This window comes from Polypterus senegalus, chromosome 10 (genome assembly GCF_016835505.1).
Source record: "Polypterus senegalus isolate Bchr_013 chromosome 10, ASM1683550v1, whole genome shotgun sequence".
NCBI lineage: Eukaryota > Metazoa > Chordata > Cladistia > Polypteriformes > Polypteridae > Polypterus > Polypterus senegalus.
In genome coordinates, this window is record NC_053163.1 from 113,874,991 (window position 1) to 113,898,009 (window position 23,019).

Sequence of the window (23,019 nt, forward strand, 5' to 3'; positions counted from 1 at the left end):
AAGTGTCTTTTTGTTGCAAATACCATTGCAAATCAATTTCTATCTTTTATTTAAAGTTATTTTTTATTTTCCTTTTGATGTGCAATCTGCACCTACCATTGAAATGATACTGTCTGAGTACCACATTCTAGTTTGATAGTAGTCTAAAATACTGAAAAACACACTTTAATTCAAACTAATTTTGAGTCCAATACAAACTGAAGTTTACCTGGACTGGTATATCTAAAAATACTGTTAATACAAACTGAAGTTTCTGGACTGGTATATCATGCACATATGTTCGGGCCAAACCCAAATTTGTGCAATGTTGTGTATAGGTGGTCCCATTCAACCATATTGAATACCTTTTCTGCATCCAAAAATAAGATCTCCGAAGTGCTAGACTTTGGGTGATTATTATATAATGTCTTCAATAAATCTGGTTTGATCATGTGATATTACCGATGGAAGCACTTTCTCAATCCTTCTTGAACTTTGGAGAGTATCTTAACATAGGCATTCAGAAGTGAGATTGGTCTGTGTGATGCACATTGCAATAAGTCCTTATTTTTCCTAGGAAAGATGGTAATTAATGCTTGATGAAAAGTTTGAGGTAGAAGATGTTACAGTGATCCCTGGCTATATCGCGCTTCGACTTTCGCGGCTTCACTCCATCGTGGATTTTAAATGTAAGCATATCTAAATATATATCACAGGTTTTTCGCTGGTTCATTGATTTCTGAGGACATTGGGTCTTTTAATTTATGGTACACGCTTCCTCAGTTTGTTTGCCCAGTTGATTTCATACATTGGACGCTATTGGCGGATGGCTTAGAAGCTACCCAATCAGAGCATGTACTACGTATTAAATAAAACTCCGCAATGATAAACGATATGCTTCCCGCACGGTGCTTGATTGTTTGCTTTTCTCGGTCTCTCTCAGACATTCTCTGCGCCTGACGGAGGGGGTGTGAGCAGAGGGGCTGTTAGCCTAGAGGATCCATCCATATATCCATATATCCATATATATATCTATATATCTATATCTATATCTATATCTATATATATATATATATATATATATATATATAAATCAAAGTTCTGACCTGAATCCAATTGAGATGCTATGGCATGACCTTAAAAAGGCGATTCATGCTAGAAAACCCTCAAATAAAGCTGAATTACAACAATTCTGCAAAGATGAGTGGGCCAAAATTCCTCCAGAGCGCTGTGAAAGACTCATTGCAAGTTATCGCAAACGCTTGATTGCAGTTATTGCTGCTAAGGGTGGCCCAACCAGTTATTAGGTTCAGGGGGCAATTACTTTTCACACAGGGCCATGTAGGTTTGGATTTTTTTTCTCCTAAATAATAAAAACCATCATTTAAAAACTGCATTTTGTGTTTACTTGTGTTATATTTGACTAATGGTTAAATGTGTTTGATGATCAGAAACATTTTGTGTGACAAACATGCAAAAGAAGAAGAAATCAGGAAGGAGGCAAATAGTTTTTCACACCACTGTAGTTGTCCAAGAGAAAAGCAATCTTGCCTCAAATCAATGGCAACCTTTTGTAGGGTCTGTCCCTGAGACTTTACTTGTCATCGCGAAGCAGAGACTTACTGGAAATTGGAGGCATTTGAATTTAAATGGGAGATCCGAGGGTATAACGGTGATGCGAGGAATACATTGAGTGTGGAGAAACTCTAGAGACAGCGTGTGTATTAACTTGTGGATTTTTCTGTGAGTATTTGGTGGCAGTGTGACGAAGTTGCTTCCGCAAGACCGCGTTAGCTTTGGAGCTCAGCTCGGAGCATATTGTTGTCCTACCTTGTTAGTTGTGTAATGCGTTTTTTTGAACAGGTTTGATGCATAGAAGTGATCACTCGTACTGCGTTCAGTCAGTTCACGTGAGCTGCTCTCTTGTGTGATGTTGCGATGTCCACAGCTTTATTTAATGTTAGCTAAGACCCAGCACTTAAAAGTTTCTCGCTACAGCAATTTTTACTCTGTTACAAAGTGATCCAAAGTCTCGTTTATACCTCCTGTCGTCTTATTAAAGTTCTACCTCGCGAATGAAGTATTCATCGAAGGCATGACAAATGTTAGCGTGAGCGTGTCTATAAACTTCATTTAAACTTACGGTTTACACTGTGCTTTGTTTCCACAGTAGCTGCACTTATGAATAAGCTTTGGAGCTCTTCCTTGTTTTCTGCGAACTGCGTCAGTTCACGTGATTACGTGGGAGGCGTGATGATGTAAGACGCAACTCTGCCCTCCATGGCCATCAAGCTGAAGTCCATTACAGTATATGGAGAAAAATAGGTTCCAGTTATGACCATTACGAGTAGAATTTCGAAATGAAACCTGCCCAACTTTTGTAAGGAAGCTGTAAGGAATAAGCCTGCCAAATTTCAGCCTTCTACCTGCACGGGAAGTTGGAGAATTAGTGATGAGTGAGTGAGTGAGTGAGTCAGTCAGTCAGGGCTTTGCCTTTTATTAGTATAGATAACCATACATACATATGGTTTCTACTTCGCGGATTTTCACCTATCGAGGAGGGGTTACTGTATTGCCCCAGTAGCTGAAGACCTATCTAGGTCTGGATTTAAAACACAATTAAAGTCTCCGATCATTATTATTTTACAAGTGTTCATATTAGGAATGGATGCAAATATGTTTTGTATGAAGTCTCTATCACCCACATTGGGTATGTAGATATTTATCAAAATCACTTTACAATTAAATAAATTACCCATCACAATCACCCATCAGTATTAAATACTACATCGGATGCTACAAATGAAATTGTTCTATGTATTAAGATTCCCACACCTCTAGTTTTCTTTGTATAGCTGGAGTGCAATATTTGGCTAGTCCAATATTTTTGCAACCGAAACAGACTGTAAAAATACTATCTTGACAGTTAGACCCGTTAGGTGAGGGAATATTTTTATCTCTTTAATTCGTAATTGAGACCTTTGACATTCTAGCTCACAGAGGTCACTGTTTGGTCATAGAGCCATCGCATGTGAACTTTTGTTGACATCTTAGAGTCTTAAATTAAGGTAGTATATTATTACATAAGATACGTAGCTTTAACCTTAGCTTCCAATTTTGCCAGGAGTTATGGCAATGAAGCCAATTGTGTTGGCACTTACAACTGTGGGGGTAAAAAGGATAGATTAGAAATAGCTTGCTCTCTTTCCATTTTCCCTCCCCAAGTGAGGCTAGACCATACTTCACAAAAATCCCAGTCCTCAGACATGCCTAGAGACACATCATGTCCAAAACAAAAAAACAGTACCCATGGAGAAGCAGATAACATATGTAAGTACAATCCTAATACAATAAGTCAAGGGTATGATGTTAAACATTCCCCTTTTTTTTGTTGTTTCTAATTGTAATTAAAACATACAAGTAGCTGTGAAGGGATATATATATATATGAGACAAAAGTTTCACTGCAAAATTACCAAATTACAGGTAAAATCTTCTCTAGTGATTCAAGATCATATTTCAAAGTATTAGGATAATTTTTCTTAGCTCTTTTTCTGCTTCACCTGCAGAACTAAAAATGAATAGCTTGCCTTTAATATTCACTCTCAATTAAGCAGGACACAAGAGATCATATACGATTTCAGCTTTACATAACCAATGTTTGAATACTGTAAAATGCGGCACATTTAGCAGCTGTTGAAGGCGAGAAATCGGAAAATACCTTTAACGGTTGTCTCAAAGCAATTACTTAAATGTTTCTCCTTATCTTTAATATCCTGAAGCAGCTTCTTGCTCATCATGTTTATATACTTTCCTTATATCATTTGTATCATGGACCTTCTGGAATTGATGAGTTCTCCTGGCCCGACTCACTTGCAGTTTCACTCTCACTTTTGCTCTTGGCTGGAGCTGATGCTGCATTATCAGGTCCCTGGAGATCTGATCTTTCTCCTGTTTCAGCTCAGTCTCTCGTAGGCCATACCTTGAATTTGAACTCGAGGCCTGTTTAGGCTTAGATGACACCTTAGCTGTCTTTTTCATTTCCTTCTGAGCCTTTTTTCTGCTGTTCATGCCTTTATATACTAGCATATACTATAATTAAAGCCCCTTGGGTTGAGTAAATTAAGGATACCTTGGGATGAGATTATATATGGATAATATACCTCGATAATCTATACCCTGTTTTGAATGATTATTTTTATTAACATTAAGTTTGCTTTCCATTTTTCTCTTATATTCACGTAAGAAGTATGCTTGATGTAAAACAAATGATGTTACTGCCTTGTTTTATTATATGGCCATTGTTTATGTATGGCTATGCCGTTATAATGATTATGATGCTCCTCTTGGGTCCTGATGTAGCAGTGTTAGTGGGGGAAAAAAGACTGCATAACCCAGGTGCCCAGAGGATGTGGCACTGTTAGGACAACAACAGAGGAGGATATGGGGGCTGCTGGGAAGAAGGTGGGCTCTTTAAATGGAGGAGCCAACAAAATGCTGGATGATTGCTGTTGTTTGTCTGTCTATTCCACTGCTGTTTTCACCCATTGGATTACGCATGGTTTGTCTTAGATTACTGTTCCTGATTGGAGATATGGTCGGTCTGTCTGTCTATTTCTATTTCATTTAACATACAACTTTATTATTGCTTCAATCTGCTGTGTAACAGTGTCTCTGTGAGTGAGTGAGTGTGTCGGCCCAAGGCTGGGAACGTTCCTGGTGTCCTCATCAAAAAAATAAATAAATCACTGTCCCTACAATGGTGTTATTTTCCTACAACAACCAGTTCTCACAAGCATCCAAAAATTTAAGGCATGAAATAGAAGTAGCAGTATCACTGCACTCTAAACAATGTGACAATAATGACCTTCTAAATCTATAAAGATTAACTTTTTCTCATTCCCTGCTAACAAGATGAACTTTTATTATGATAAGTATTTTAGCATATAAGTATGTGGATGTGTGTACAGTTTAAGCACAAATTATTCAAAACTTGCCAAGTCGCTGATTCAGAGAATGATAGTGGCCTGATGATTATTAAAACATTCAGCAATTATCTGGCTTCTTTGTTTACCTAATTTTGTATGAAATTCAGACGTTCTAGAAAGCACCAATATGAATTATTTCTTAGAAAAAAAAATGAAGCCCTTCAGTGGATTCCATTATGTGTTGTATGAATAAGTGGGAAGACAAAATTCATTTTGAATTAACTCAATGCCCGAATACCATGCCCCGAGATAGACCAAATACTCTTATCTGAAAAAGCAATTAGGTCAACGGTAATTAAAAGTTGTGAGAAGGTAGACTGCCAACAAATAATGCCTGAATTATTGTATGTGTTTAAAATTAGCAGCAACCCTCCCAGAGGCAAAACAGTCATAAAAACAAATAAATAGGACTACAAACAGAATTGCATTAAACATATCACATCTTGCTAGCAATGGAGTAGAGAAGGGGGCTTAAAGTTTTCAGTGAGAAAATGACAAATACATGAATTTTCATTATGCAAAAAATATATAAACAGATGAAGAAACTCCTCTGAAAATGAGTAAAAGATGTCAGATGGCAGGGTGATAAAAGGATTTTTTTAAACCTCTGCTCTATCAAGAATTCCCTGCTTTAAATACATCACAATAATTCAGATATAGTAAATATTCTTCACAAAAGCTTAAGTGACAGGATAATCTCTCTGAACTCACTATCAATTCAGTTTCAACTCACAACTTTCTCAGTGGTCTGGAACAAAAAAAGATGGAAGGCAGGCAATTTCAAATCAAATGTCTGTTATGCAACATTCATTTTTGTTTAACTTTTGCTAACTTAAAGCTAAGACAAATATTCCCTTCTCTCTCCATTAAATATACCCTTTCAAAATTTGTTTATAACATCTGTTTCAGTATATACATAAACACACACACACACAGAGCGTACATACACACACATCGGCCAATACTTGCATAAAGCCAAAAGGCCAATGCACACAATCTGCCAACTCTAATAACCAGGATTACATTATCTTGGTTCACCCTCAGGCACTTTAAAAAAGAACAAGCCATCTGTCTGTCTCTTAGGGAGTAACAAGACATATGAGAGGCTGCTATGACAGTAATGCTTTCCGTTACCTCAGTAACAGAGGTAAGATATCCATATTTCTTAATGTTGTTCAAAGACATACTTTCATTAAAAGAAAGATTTCTATGCCTGCTAACAGATGGCAGAGAAACGTATTGTCATTTGAGCTCCAGCTGCTATCTTATGTGCATGCACAGATGTTAATGGAGTTGAGCTAAATAATAGTTCCTCTATTTGAAACTGAAAAATATTGAAAAATGAAATTCATAAAAACTTTCAAAGCCATCACAGGCATTTGTATTATCAATATAAGAATGACTTAACATAGCATAACATTCTGAAACCTACTTTATGCAATTCAGGGTTATAGGAGGCAGAGGCCTCTCCTGACAGCACAGGATGCAGGGCAGAAACCAGTTTTAGGGGGTAATTAAAATCACAGCTTGGCTAGAGTCCAAAATATAGATTTAAGAGAAGCAATGCATTTTGAGACAGGAGACATACATTAAATTTAACTCAATACAAATGCTTGCATCTAGAGTAAGAAATGAATGATTACCATCAGTGGGATTCATTTCACAGTCTCAGAATACAACTGATATGCAATGCCCTGATAGTCTACGGTAAAGTATTTACAGGGGTTGTGCAGTACCTAAACCATTCAACTAAGTGCAACTTCTGCAAGACTGCTGCTACTGTTTGGTTGTGCCTATATCTTCTGATATTTGTGCATGAAGTGGGATATGAAATGAGAAAGTTAAAAACAATTAGCCAAATATGTACCGATGTGAATCATTCTTAAGAAACATGTTCACAAATGCTGCTGAATTCAGAGGTGCGTAAATTAGTAGGTCGAAGAGTGATACTCTTATATTACACGTGTTGTATGTGAAAACACTGCATGTTGAAGTGCTTGTGAGCTACTATAAAACACCTACAGGTGGTAATCAGAGCAAGACCTCCAATCCAGCATGTACCATTACATAGCAATGTGGATGTAGGGTCTCTCATTCATAGTGGTGCACCATTGACAGATTTCTGGCAGTGTTTGATATTACAGCCCTGACAGTTAACTAGTGAACACGAGCAGAAAAAAATTAATATTTTTGTGATATCCAATAAACAAACTAAATTCTCAGACAATAAGCTAAACAGAAAAATTGATTTAAAAGATTTTTCTTCTAGGTAAATTACACATACAGCACCTGCTAAACACTGAACTGAGCCAATGCTTATAAGAAATACCTCTGCCGATTGCTTACGGTTGAGTTGACAGAAACTAGCTGCAGCTGGCTTTCTCTTCACTCAAGCCACATTAGGAAGAAGTGACTGGAAAACTGAACACATGTCGCAAATTCGACAGTATATAAAAAAAAAAAAAAACACACCCCTTAAATGTCAGGTGGTAGCATTGGTACCTCAAATCAGGAGATATTTTTGCTCCATTTTATCTTAAAAAATTGCTCATTCTCACCAGCCACTCATAAAAACCCACTATAAAACTTCAAAAATAAAATGGAAGAACAATAGTGAAACTAATGCAAAGGCAGGTTTTCACTTGGATGCAAATCACTAACGTATGATGTAAATGATTAATCACCTTCCCTGTATAAACTACTGCAAACACAGCACATTTTTTGGTGGTGACTGCACAAAGGCAAAAAAATATTTTGGTTTCTTTCAATGATAGAAGAAGATGAAGAAATACTTACTTTCCACACTTCTTTCGAAACTGCCTTTCTATTCCTTCTGGTCTGAAATTAAAAAAAAAAAAAGTATAAATAGTGTTTAGTTTATAGTAAACCAGATCAGAAGCATTATGGCATTGAGAAAGGCTAACCTCCCTCGTAGAACAAAGCAAATATTCACCAAAACAAACATTCTGGATCAGCATTGTCTTTGGATAATATTCTCACTTTCAATAAATGATGAATTTAAATAAAAGTACATTTGATTAATTACTTTTTAATTACTCACAATTGAGAGTGGTACATAACGAAGATGAAACCAATTTCCTGATATACTGACACAGTTTAAAAAAAAAAAATTAAAGGGAGCCACTCGGATTTGATTTGTTTAAATGATGTTATTAGGTTGGTGTATACACATGAAATGATAAATCACTACAATCAGCAAAAAATAACTATAAATGCTTCTCTTTTAACAATACAGTTAATCACAAACACACAATACACTTAAAATTAATATATTTCCTGTAACAGGTTTGAAAATGCACCTGTCTTCTCACCTATTGTGACACTCATCTACACCACAAGCTTCTTTTCAATTGCCTCTTCAAATCCCTAGGATTGTCAAATTCACTACTTGCACTTCACATATTGTTAGAAGTATGACTGTGGCCTTAGATGTAGGCATGGGCAATATGGCAAAAAAAAAATAAACCTCAATTATTTTAAACTAATGGTTGATTCAGAATTTAAATATTTCATCATAGAAATCAGTTTCAACTATTCTTGTGGGGAAAAAAAATACACAAAATGAGGATGTCCACATTTTACAAATTGAAAATGGAACTGTAGCCTACCTAGAAATACAAAATCATTTTTACTGTTAATAAGGTGAAAAATTAGAACACTTCTTTTTGTGCAGACTTTACTGAACTTTTTTGTAATTCGTTCTTACATTTGCAGTCATCGTTCTTCTTTCCTGAGGCCTCCACAGGGCTCTTCATATCACTAACAAGGACCTTTCCTTAAACTCTGCAGTTTTCCGTAAAAATATTTCTTTTTTTGGAGCCCTCAAACCTCTTCCCTATGTGTCCTCCGTGTTGTGGTATTACATGTCTTTGTATTTTATTGTTTGTTGTTTCTGAGTAGTTATGCTTACAATTACCCGCTGTTTTAAATGTGGTTATGTTCCATGTTCTTAGGGGGTGGAGCTCCAAGAGGCGGGGCCACACTAACATCACCACTCCTGAGCCCTCCCTCTGGCTATTTAGGCTAAAGCCAAAGAAGAGCTAAAGCATGGAGCACTGAATATGTTTGGAGTTACAGTGAGTATTGTTTTTGCTTGAGGATTTTCTGGTTATCGGATTTCTGTTTACGGATTGTGTTTTGGGGTTTGTTGTTTTGTAGACTCTCTTTTAGGCAAAGGCTTTTATCCCCTTTTTTTTGAGTCTTTTACAGTATTTTTCCCCCATTTTTAAATAAATATGTTTGATTTATAAAAGTTTTATGGACTGTCTTTCCAAACAAAACCATCACACAGTCTTCTGGAATTGTTAGCTGGAGTCATTAACATTTTTCATAATTTTCAGTAAAATGCCATTTATTTTGTGTTTACTACTATTTCTATTTGGCCTACAGTTATATTCTACTGTATACAATCTGTATGTTATTAAATTATCTTTTCTGTGATTAATTATCATGTAAATGATTATTAGTGTTACTCAGCGTTTAGAAAATTGATGCAATACTATCAACTACACAACTGTGAAGAGATCAGTACATAAAGAAAATTGCACTAAATTCCGTAGCTGAAGGCATCATCTAGGATATCAGAAAACAGAAAAAGGGAAGTTCTGGAGGATAGCACCACAAATATAGCCTAGACTGAGAGGGATAACAGTATTGCTTTGCTTTTTTGCAAGTAAAATTACAGTTCAATAGATGAAACATGAATGTAAGTTTTACTGTATATAATCATTTAGCTTAATCAAGGACATCAAGGAAAGAAAGAGACCCCAATCTAATACAACCACCCTTCCACCCAATCCTGGAGCACTAATGAAAAAGAAATAAAGAAAAAAAACAACGTTAAATGGCATCAATCTTTGCTTTCAGAAAACTTTTCACGGAAAGCCACCTTTCAAGAGATTTCATGGAAGCACTATTAATCCTAATTAAAATTGCATTTTGTCTCCGAGATAGATCTACATAGAATAATTCCACAGCTGAAACCCCCCACCTGTGTCCTTGACGTAGTAGCAACGGTCTCTGATGTGCTAATTGATCGAGTACTTCACCTAGTGAACTCATCATTAGATATGGGGGGTTGTCTCAACTAATCTTGAACCCTCTGTCTTTGACAACTTTAGAGCAACTTTTTCTTAAGTAAACTTTTAGAAAAGGCAGCTTTTAAGCAGTTAAATGATTACTTGAACAAACAGCCTATTCTTGACACATTTCCCAGGTTTTTTTATAACAAATCACAGTACAGAAACTGCACTGCTTAACCTAGTAAATGACTTGCAGATAAATGCGGACAGAGGCCATCATCTCTTCTTGTTCTCTTAGATTTTAGTGCACCATTTGACACCATAAACCACAGTATTCTTAAACAATCGCCATAGAAAATGGGTGGCCTTCTCCAACAGTGTCCCAAATTGGTTTCAGTCTTATTTAAACAGGTAGAAAAGTTTTTGCTAGTTGTGGTGACTGTACTTCAGAGATCTGGTGTTTTCTGTAAGGATTTATTCTTCTGCTTTGTTTCAATTTACCTGCTTCTTTTAGACCAGATTATTTCAAAACACAAGGTGAGCTATCACAGCCATGCAGACGATAAGCAGCTTTACTTATCAGTGGCGCCTGATGACCCTGATGCTCTTGGCTCTCTGATCAAATGAGTTAGCAGTATTTCCTAAATGATGAGTAATAACTTTCTCAAACTAAAGAGGAAAAAACAGAAATCTTAGTGATTGGCAAATATGACAATAGCGAGGGAATTAGAAATATACCTGATCCCTTAGGTTTAAAAATCAAGGCAGAAGTAAAGAATTTAAGAATAATCATAGACTATGACCTAAACTTTATATCACACATTGGCCAGATTACAAGGACTGCATTTTTTCACTTAAGGAACATAGTGGAAGTTAGACGTCTCATAACATTACAAGACTTTGTAAAAATAATTCACTCATTTTTTTAGTCGAATAGATTACTATATGGAATTCCTAACAGGATTACCAAAGAAAGACAGCAATATGTTGCAATTTGTGCAGAATGCAGCAGCAAGAATCTTGACTAGAAAGAGAAAATCTGAGCACTTCTAGCCAGTTTCAGCATTGTTACATTGGTGACCCATGTAATTTAGAATTTACTTTAAAATACTACTAATGGTGCATAAAGCTTTAAATAATTGTACCCTTTCCAATATTTTGAAATGCCTGCCCCCCTACACTCCAAGTCAACACCTTAAATCTATAGTAATCCCTCCTCGATCGCGGGGGTTTGCATTCCAGACTCCCCCGCGATAGGTGAAAATCCGCGAAGTAGAAACCATATGTTTGTATGGTTATTTTTATATATTTTAAGCCCTTATAAACTCTCCCACCCTGTTAACATTATTAGAGCCCTCTAGACATGAAATAACACCCTTTAGTCAAACGTTTAAACTGTGCTCCTTTTAAGTATACAGAAGCACCGCGATAAAGCGGCATTTTGTAGAGGAGCGTCCGTGTCCTCTGTGCAAACAGCCCCTCTGCTCACACCCCCTCCGTCAGGCAGAGAGAGTGAGAAAGATATAGAGAAGCAAACAATCAAGCACCGCGTGGGAAGCATATCTTATATCATTGAGGAGTTTTAGTTAATATGTAATACATGCTCTGATTGGGTACCTTCTAAGCCATCCGCCAATAGCGTCCCTTGTATGAAATCAACTGGGCAAACAAACTGAGGAAGCATGTATCATAAATTAAAAGACCCATTGTCCGCAGAAAGCGGTGAACCAGCGAAAAATCCGTGATATATATTTAGATGTGCTTACATTTAAAATCCGCGATAAGAGTGAAGCCGCGAAAGTCGAAGCGCGATCTAGCGAGGGATTACTGTACTAATGGTGGTCTGCTTATAAAATTCCAAGACCCAAGCTTAAAAGTGGAGGTTATGTGGCCTTTTGCTATTATGCATGTAAAATCTGAAATATTTTTAACAAAAGAAATCTGCCGGGCTAATACTGTGGAACATTTTTAAAAACTACTAAAAAAACATTTTAATTTGGCCTTTTCGTAACTTTATTTTAGGCCCTGTCCAAATAGGCATTCAAATCTACTCAAATGTACTCCGAGTAACATAGGCGTTTAAGTTCCGTTTTGTAGTAGCGTTTAATTGACTTCAATATGATGTTACATTCACGGTCATTTGGCTCTGTTAAACACAACCTTCAACCCAGATTGCAGTTTTGTGTGTTTACCTGTTGGGGACAGTTATCAGGCAGTCAAGATTGTTTTTAACTTGTCGTGTTTAAGGTTCTTCCTTCTCTGGGATTTGTGAAATATGGATGAATTAACTTTATTAGACCTGAACCTTGGCCTCCTTGTCTTAAAAATCCTCCTGATATGGCAATGTAGGCAGAGAAAACAATCCCTGCCGCCACTGGGTTCATCCTCTGACTGCACAGCATTTGAAGAAAGGAAGCTTTTCTGTAATCTATGAAGAAATATGATGATTTCCACATAAGTTCTTCAAATACTGTTGGATGTCAGTTTAGAGTTTTGCTTGCCCGCTGTAGCTTGTACAACACCATATTACACAGCAGTCAACCAATATGCTAGTCAGTGTTAGCTCTGAAGAGAGGCTACTTGTCACCTTGAGGTAAGCAATATACAAATAGTACTCGCGTACGTGCTTACCCACCAGCATTAATAATCCATAGTAGCTAAAGTTACATTATTAGCACAAACCTACAAACTGTTTTGAATTCTCCATTATTGTCATTATTAGTTTAGTTATTTAGTTACATTATTAGTCGTCCAGAACGTTAAATGAGCGACAAGAAAAGGCAATGCAGACATTTTCTTTGTACTCAACTGGATTGTGGCAGAAATTCATTCAAAGAAAAAGCTGTATTAGACTTTTTGATGCCTTCAGAATGCGCATCTGACCGAACACAAGTGACGAAAGCCCAAGTAGACAGTCAGATTTGCTGCAATGAGCAGTAAAACGCACAGCATTTGACTCGCATTAACCTGATGCTACAGACGGCAGAAGAACACTTAGTTCAGGTGTCTGTGTGGACAGGGCCTTAGTTGTACTCCGTGTAATCCCTGTATTCTTCAGGGATTTCTCTGCAGTCTCTTCTGGTTCTTCTGTGGTGGTGTTTTTTTGTACAACCACCACCTGATCAAGGAACCTTGCAGCCACTTGTGATGCTAGAATGAAAACTGGGTGCCCCAACTGTCCACAAGACATACATATGAAGTATGAAAACAAAGAGGAATGACTTAAGAACATGTCTAGTGGGGGCTGGGTAATCTACTGGCCATGGAACCCCTATAGATTGCTCTTTTCTCCAGCTTAACTAGAGACTTTTTTTTTGTCCTCCTAGCCGTTTGAGCATATCACCGGAATCATATCTTTAGACACTTGCATTATGAAATTGTATATAAGGATGCTACTCTTCTACTAGTTATATGAGGTGAGACATAAAAATAACCGAAGTGGGCTTGGGACTTTTCTGGAAAACCATCTAGGAGGCTGGTCGAACGTGAATCATATAACTATATCCCCTCCTACACACCCTCTCAAACCGCTGACTAGGTATATCCTGTGAATAACCAAGTTAGTATTTGCAGAATAATTGCTACACGAGTTGCCACTATAATGTCAGGTGAAAAAACTCTCAACAGCAAATCAAAATCAAATTTCTCTCAAAATTGAACAAAAATGGCCACAGAAACTTATGAAATGATAAAAACAGTGTACGGTGATGACAGTTTGTCTCGCACACAAGTTTTTGAGTGGTACAAGGAAGGACAAGAAAATGTGGAAGACGTTCAACACCCAGGTCGAGAGTGGGGCGGGTGATTCAAAACAACGCTCCCACGCACAATGCTTTTTCCATAAAGCAGCTTTTGACTGAAAGGAGGAAAAAAACAAACAAAAAAACACATTCCTGTCCTCAGTCATCCTCCCTATTTAGCTCCCTGTAATTTTTACTTGAAAATCAAAAGTGACCTGAAGGGAACACATTTTTGTTCAAAAGATGAAGTGAAGACAGAAACAGCAAGCCTGTTGAAGAGTCTCAAGCAACAAGACTTCCAGTACTGTTTCAATCAATGGAAGATGCGTATGGAGCAGTGTAGAGATCGGGAAGGGGAGTATATAGAAGGTGACAATGTTTGGAATGCTGTAATTCATCGATAATTTTTTTTTTTTAACCAATCCGGTCATTTTTCTGTCTCTCCTTGTATATCTGTATTACAAGATCATATAACTTAACCTCCTTAGCACTGCATTTTAATCTATTTTTTTTTTTTATAAAAACACAACATTCAAAAGGCACTGCATTTTTTTGGCATGTAAAATTCCATTTTTATTAAATCTCAAAAGTATAATAATGATACAAATAATAGTAATAACAAATAAAAATATGAAATGAACAAAATATAAACAGTAATAATAATACTATTAATGATGCCAAAACAGTAGATAATCTCAAAAAGAATCCTTTGTGTGGTAAATTTTAAAGCATGGTGAAAGACACAATCCAAGGTCACAGTCGAGACAATAACAGTGTTTCTTTTTGGATTTATCAGTTTTTGAACAGCACCCTGCACAAGTACGATTTGGATTCTGTTTTTTATTTTCCTGTTGGAGGTATATAATCATTAAAATGTCTATCAATAAGATGCTCTGTATTGATCCACGATGTGCTGGGTCAACCGTGTCTCCTTAACGGTAGTGTGGACGGTGGATGTGCGGCAAGGTTTGATTCTACAAGCATCATGTAAAGTTTAACCAGCTTTTAATCTGTCTAATTCAAATCCATTCCAAATGCACAGTTCCACGGATAACAAAATATCTAAGTATTCTTTTGTTGCCTCCACATAATGGGATAGAAAGTCAATTCTTGATCTGCACGATCTATGCCGCCCATCGTGCTATTGCAGTAGACAACAGGACAAGGCTTTGTAACCTGCTTGTTGCCTTCTGTCTGTACAGTGACCATAGCTGCATTATGTACAGTGCTAAGATGACAAATATCTTTGTCTTTCTATTTCAGTGAAGGCAATTTACCCTTTTGCCAAGCTACTAGTGCACCTTGCTGTAATTTGGCTCTGCTAAAGTTTTCAGGTATGCCTTGAAGGTTGGGAGGCTCTGTTCCATATGTGTCAGTCTTTCTTTGCAGCAAGATGTCAAATAGCTCTGGCGAAGTATAAAAATTATCCATGGTTACACAGTAACCTTGATCCAGCAGACCATTTATCAAAGTCAGTACCGATGATGTAGCAACGCGTACTAATATCGTTTTGGATCAAACATTGTCCCTTTCCTTTCCTTGTGTACAGAATTGAACTCCGAGTGTATCCTGTTTTAGATTCACAAAGTTTTAAAACTTTATGCCAAATCTTTCTTTTTGACACGATGTACTGTATCCTTGACAGTCTGCCCTTATAAGCCACGAGACTTTCATAAATGCTGACATCTCAGTCTGGAATATAAGTTCTACAAAATTTTGCTACAATGGCCTGGTATATCTCCTAAATTTTCTTCAATTTGTGTGCTGGATGGGTGTTCTCATCAAAGAATTCATTGTTGGTAAAGCGCAGATATTTCAGAATTAGTGAAAACCTGCACTCAGACATGTACAGTTGCCAGAGTGACACTCGGGACTAACACTTTTAGTACACCTTTCGCAGCCTAAGTAATACTCAGGTCTAACGCTAAGGAGGTTAATATTCTTGCCTAATCTGATTTTTCTTTTTTTTTGTAACTTTCTCCTTGACATCTTGTAAAGCACTTAGAGCTATACTAATAGCATAAAAATATGAGATATATATATATATATATATAATTTATATTTATATTTATATATATATATATATACACACACATATACACAGTACACCCCCAAAATTCATGGGGGTTACGTTCCTAGAGCACCCGCGAATTGTGAAAAACAATACATAGCTTAATACATTACCTAAAAAAAGAATGTAGAGGTAAACCTGTATAGTGTACAGTACTGTATTGATATGTCACCCACAGTGCTAGAATGTAAAATACCGATGTTACCGCTATATGTACTATAATTCATGGAGGTGCTTTCATTGCCAGAAGCCTTAGAAGGTGCAGGCCATTTTGGCGGCATCTTGGGGCTTTAACCCTTAAACTGCCACATACTTGGGGGTTAATGCATCCCTGGAGGCCAAATACTTTTTTGCTGCACTTTAATGTCACAATTCACAAAGAAAAAGTGAAATTTTAATGGAAAACATTTTTTTCCATGCAAAGAGCATCACAATTACTGCAACACTGATCATTTTACACACTGCTAATGATTTGTAAAAACTATTTAAAAAACTACTGGAACAATATGTACAAAGTGCAACTAACGCCATGGATGAAACTCAGTAAATCACCGAGCCAATTGCGCTTGAACTGGCTGTACTCAAGCACACAGAGGTTACCGCTGATGCTGGTAGGCTAGTCTAGAGAGATAGAGAGATAGAGATAGAGATATAGATATATATATACATACATACTCACCTAAAGGATTATTAGGAACACCTGTTCAATTTCTCATTAATGCAATTATCTAATCAACCAATCACATGGCAGTTGCTTCAATGCATTTAGGGCTGTGGTCCTGATCAAGACAATCTCCTGAACTCCAAACTGAATTTCAGAATGGGAAAGAAAGTTGATCTAAGCAATTCTGAGCGTGGCATAGTTGTTGGTGCCAGACGGGCCGGTCTGAGTATTTCACAATCTGCTCAGTTACTGGGATTTTCATGCACAACCATTTCTAGGGTTTACAAAGAATGGTGTGAAAAGGGAAAAACATCCAGTATAAGCCGCAGTCCTGTGGGAGAAAATGCCTTGTTGATGCTAGAGGTCAGAGGAGAATGGGCCGACTGATTCAAGCTGATAGAAGAGCAACTTTGACTGAAATAACCACTCGCTACAACCGAGGTATGCAGCAAAGCATTTGTGAAGCCACAACACGCACAACCTTGAGGCGGATGGGCTACAACAGCAGAAGACCCCACCGGGTACCACTCATCTCCACTACAAAGAGGAAAAAAAGGCTACAATTTGGAAGAGCTCACCAAAATTGGACAGTTGAAGACTGGAAAAATGTTGCCTGGTCTGATGAGTCTCGATTTCTGTTGAGACATTCAAATGGTAGAGTCAGAATTTGGCGTAAACAGAATGAGAACATGAATCCATCATGCCTTGTTACCACTGTGCAGGCTGGTGGTGGTGGTGTAATGGTGTGGGGGATGTTTTCTTGGCACACTTTAGGCCCCTTAGTGCCGATTGGGCATCGTTTAAATGACACAGGCTACCTGAGCATTGCTTCTGACCATGTCCATCCCTTCATGACCACCACGTACCCATCCTCTGATGGCTACTTCCAGCAGGATAATGCACCATGTCACAAAGCTCGAATCATTTCAAATTGGTTTCTTGAACATGACAATGAGTTCACTGTACTAAAATGGCCCCCACAGTCACCAGATCTCAACCCAATAGAGCATCTTTGGGATGTGGTGGAACGAGAGCTTCGTGCCCTGGATGTGCATCCCACAAATCTCCATCAACTACAAGATGCTATCCTATCAATATGGGCCAACATTTCTCAAGAATGCTTTCAGCACCTTGTTGAATCAATGCCACGTAGAATTAAGGCAGTTCTGAAGGCGAAAGGGGGTCAAACACCGTATTAGTGTGGTGGTCCTAATAATCCTTTAGGTGAGTGTATATTATATATATAGTTTTATTTCAGGTGACTACCTGTTGAAGCTCATCGAATGCCAAGAGTGTGCAAAGCAGTAATCAGAGCAAAGGGTGACTATTTTGAAGAAACTAGAATAGAAAACATGTTTTCAGTTATTTCACCTTTTTTTGTTAAGTACATAACTCCACATGTGTTCATTCATAGTTTTGATGCCTTCAGTGAGAATCTACCAATGTAAATGGTCAGGAAAATAAAGAACACACATTGAATGAGGAGGTGTGTCCAAACTTTTGGCCTGTACTCACTCTATCTATATAAATTTCTATCTATCTATATATCTCTATCTATCTATATACACACACACACACACAGTAAAATCATCTGCATCTGGAGGACATTAGGAGATAGTGCTGAAATGTTTAACAAGATGAAAATGTGAGGAAAACAAGGAAGACACATATTAGAGACTGGGAAGCAATTTTCCAAAAAGAGAGTACAGGAGGGTAAAACCAAAACACATGTGAAAAAGGTCCTTTTTTTCTCAGGATCAGGAGATAGCTTCATATAAAATCTTTGCCAGGGAGTGATATTTAGCCCATGTAAGCACTAAAGTAGACATGATTTTTTTTTTTTTTAACATAGTTTCACCATTTTAAATATAATATTCCTGAGGTAATGTTGACAAATAGGTTAATAGGAGGTTAATTTGATGAACACACAAGTATTTACTGGAAAAGTCGCACAGCACTGAATATAGAAAAGAAATTAGCCATTTGTCTTGGGGAATTGAAACAGAGAAAGAACAAAACAGGGATGAACAAGGAATGGGAAATGAAATGGTATGCCACAATTTTAAAACATTGTGTATACAGACGTTTCTTTTCCTGGAACATGCAAAGTCCAACAACAACATTGAACCAATCACACAATTTGTAAATACCACTATTCTAAAAGGAGGGAGGGGTACATGGCTTCAGCAAAATGAGTTTAGGTAAATTGGAGTAAAAGTTTGCTATTTCTAATTACAGCCAGTGTTTCTATCTACAATATGTCGGATCTCTGCAGATTATATGATAAAAGTATTTCTCTTCTTTTACAAAAGCCAAAAAAGCCAATAACCTTGAAACCTAAGGGAGGAATTTTTGATAACCACCCACATACCTTCGTAGATAAACTGTCTCATCATCTTCAATATTGCAGAATTTATGAGCATGTTTGGATGCATCAATCAATCTGGCCCTGTCTCTGGGCCTCATAGGAAGTTTCTCAAGCTGACAGTCTGCAAAGACACAAAAGAAAAAAAGTTATTACTAATAAAAATAAAGCGTATTCCTCATACAACAGCAAGGGCATAACAATTAAGGGATGGTTTTATAGTCTAAGGCACATTAAAGTATCTGTGAAGTTTAATTAAGTATAGAGTATTACAGTAATGATTTATATCTTTTGTTATCCTAATTGAAATACATTTTTTTGTTTTATTTAAAATGACCAATGAATCAGGGGAGAGGATGGTCTATTTGAATGTGTTTTGTGTGCTACTTTGGCTTTTAACAATATTTTAACAAAAATGTATTTTTTTTTTTTACATGTTGTAAGCATAGAAATAGATGGCTTGTGTAACATGAGATTTGTTTAATGTTTCAAACTGGTCTCCATATGCTTTTAGAAAGTTTCTCTCTATTCTCTATGAAAACATTACTTTGTGAAATTATATAAATTTTTTTCTATGCCATCACCCCAAACCACACTGGGTAACATTAAAAAAAAAAAAATTTTGGTAGACAAAATGACCATGTCTTAAGTGCAGCCAATTGCCTCTTTGTTTAATCAGAGATAAAAATTTGCTGACATTCAGTGAACTGGAATTTAAAAAAAAAGGAGACAACACACATTGTAAATTTTGATGAATAAGAAGGTATCCACATAGGGCTGGACAGTTCTTTACACTGAATGGCACTGGCAGTCCCTTCTACACCATACCGTTTTGCAGATTTCACTGAACAATTTGTAGCATAAAGCAGTTCACTTATATAATATGTAAAATGTGCATATTGTGCATTAATTGCAGGTTATATTTTTTTGTATGTTGCTGAAACTTTATTACTGACACCACAGAAGGAAATTTGCAAATAAGATTTTCACTATACTCCGTACATCTCTCTATTATGAAAAAAAAATCTTGCGACGAGACGTGATCTTCTGAAGAAATACACTTCAGAGAGGCAGAGACACTCTCACTTCTAGCAACACGGTCAAGTCACGTCATACTGACATCCATTGGAAGCATGTGAGCCGGTGACCTAGGCAAGGAAATTAATAATCAGCAGGAACAAGTGCAATTGAAAACCTTGCATGTCCAAACGGGGTCAGAAATAAAAGACAAAAAGAGTAAAAGGCACAGTAGAATTTCATAAAGACGTTCAAAAATGTTGGCACGATACACACGCAGAACAACTTCAAATATATGATAGTTCTAAAATTTGAAAGTGTCAAAAAATGAGAGCACAGACTGCATTCACGCAAACAAACGGAAATTATTACTAGGTGAAATAATGGAACAGCAAAAAGAGATTGAATATATGGACATAGGTGATATTTCGGAAGTATATAGATATTGTAAGGCTTTAAAGTTTAAGTCGGAGACTTGTAGATTGTCTAATTTGTGTTGCCATCAGGGAAAAGTAGTGCTGCTTCCCAATGAAGACGTGTTTCCACAAGAATTCAAAGATTTGTAGTTTGGTGAAAGTGATATCCACAAACACTACAGGCAAAATATACACGTCTACAATAATCTTTTCGCGTTAAAATCAATGCACTAAATGTTGATTTACACAATAATGGACCATACGCTGTGAGAATCTGTGTTGCCGCAACAATTACAGCTACGACTAGTTTAATTTAGAGAAAAAAAAAAATATATATATATATATTTGGTCAGGTGTATCTTTATGATCACAGAGAAGCGACGCAACATACAATAGAGTTAAACAGTGCGACATAATAGAAATTATGCAGCCAATAATGGATACAAATCCATACTTCCAAAAGTATTGCACTCTACACAACATTTATCAGCAAAACACGGACAAAAACATTTTTTTGGATTTCTATATGAATCTGAAAGATCAGTCACATTTATAATAAATGCACATGTGACAAATTGTTAGCCATAATAATTTCGAAAGACAGAGATATCAAAGACAGAGCAGATATTCGTGTATATATACAAAGCACGATTTATCATTTATGTCAAATACATCACCACATGCCGACCCTTTATTCTTTCCTTTGGTTTTCCCAGATGGCGAAACACGATGGTCATACAATATGAAACAAATGCATTCTGAAAAACAAATAACACCCACACAATATTTCGGGTCAAAACTGGCGATACCTTCCCATGTATTTAACCCACTTCTATCATCTCAACGTCTATCGCAACATTACATTATTAATGAGTATGTAAAAGTCGCAGCTAATCGTCTCTTCTTTATTAAATTGAATCAAGCTAAACTTAGAACAGAACATATGCAAGGTCTCATCGTTCTCGTTCAAAATTCAAATATCAATAGTTCAGACAAATTTAAAACAGGTAAAGCAGTAATATTACCATCATCATATCAAGGTAGTCCAAGAGCATTGCAACAGGTATATCATGATGCAATGGCAATATCCAGAACTATCGGTCGGCCAGATTTCTTTCTTATGATGATGTGCAATCCACAATGGCTAGAAATCAGCAGTTTCTTGAGAACAACGCCACCGGCTACATTGGCTCTGGATATTCCCACTTTCGTAAGTACAATGTTTTATCAGAAAGTCATATTTTTATTGAATGAACTCAAAACAGTGTTCGGGCAAAAAGGAGATCATGATATGCCATTCGTATTAAAATGTTTAGTTTCCCATGAGAATTGCTTTTGTAATTAAGAAATCACAAAGATAAACATATGAAAAAGTTGGTTTATGCGTAAGAGAAAGAAATTATATTCACTCACGGCCAGTTATACATTGCATTATCACGCTGTAACACCAAACAAGGAATCAAAATTCAATGCGATCTTGAAGAAAAGTTCATTCCAAATGTTTTTACTGGAGCTTTAAAATAAACACTGAACATAATGCATATGTAACAATTCCCATAAAAAAACAAAAAAAAAAAAAAAAAACTTTAAATTGTACTTCCAAAGAACCAAACCCAGGGATTGGCGAGCATAGCGAGAGTATGGAATAAAAGTTAAACGTGAACTCAACCATAGGAAGCAGATGTTTACATTGCATATAAAATATTTTCAAAAGGCCTTGCTATTAAATTGATGTTTTTCTCCTCTCTCTGTTCTTTTTAACAGCATTGGGGACTTCAATTGACCTTCACAATTTACATGTCAGTATGTGTCAGTAACTGTACATTAAAAATATTTTTTAAAAATCCTGTTCACTATGGGCAAAAAATTAGATTTTAACAAATGGTTATCTCCCAGCAAGTGTAGCCAATTTACCCATCTAATAACAAGATATACTGTACAATTCAAATATTTTACTGTTTCAACGTTCAGTATGTACACAAGGGATGAATTCTTGTGAGAATTAACTGCTGATTGGCTCTGCATTTCCATACTACTGTATTGTTCATGCACAATAAAAAGTATCAGTATATTTGGAAATGTGTTTAAAACAAATTAGTCTCTCAATAAAATATGATTTACACTGAATGCTGACTAGCAATAATGTGCACTAATATTCATGGTACTTGTGATTCCCATTACATACAGTATATAGTGTGCATTTTGCTACCCCTTCAGCAAGTGATTATAATAACAACCAATGACGATGCAAATACACTTGAGCATTCCTAGTTTTCATCCTCTTTCTCCGTATGTTTAGCATTTGTTTGCTCAGAGTTTGATGCGCTTGCTGCTTCCTGAGCAGCTCTTCTTTTCTCCACCCCAGTGGCCCGCTTCTTCTCTTCTTTCGTCTGCATCTTTTCACATTAAAGCTGATTAAATCAGTGTTTATGTAGCAATTAGTAAGTTTTCCTTAAATTTTTCACTTAAGCTGGCACTTAAGCCTTCAATCTGCCTCAACAATGATTGAAGATATGTAGAGGTAAGGAAAATGACAGTGAAGGTGGAAGGGAATGAGAATGGCGCATGTACGCATGTGCCACACAGCCGCCCTGCTGGCTGCTGCCGAGAGTTGATTGTACAATAAAATAAAAATGAGGAATAACCGTGGAGGTCAATCATCACCCCAAAAGTGGACTGTAGATGTCATGATGTATACGTGTACCAAAATTCAGGTCAATACATCAAACGGTTTGCGA

At 36.7% G+C, this 23,019-nt stretch overlaps 1 protein-coding gene across 1 annotated transcript in view; it reads right to left on the reverse strand.

The window, feature by feature from the left end:
* The window catches only part of steep1 (STING1 ER exit protein 1), a 62,361-nt gene that overhangs the window by 19,514 nt on the left and 19,828 nt on the right, over positions 1–23,019 (reverse strand). Inside the window, exons 2-3 of the mRNA XM_039766365.1 lie at positions 18,855–18,972; positions 7,763–7,804 (exon numbers count right to left, since the gene is read on the reverse strand). Coding sequence (XP_039622299.1) covers positions 7,763–7,804; positions 18,855–18,972 — 160 coding nt within the window. The remainder of the gene's footprint in view (positions 1–7,762; positions 7,805–18,854; positions 18,973–23,019) is intronic.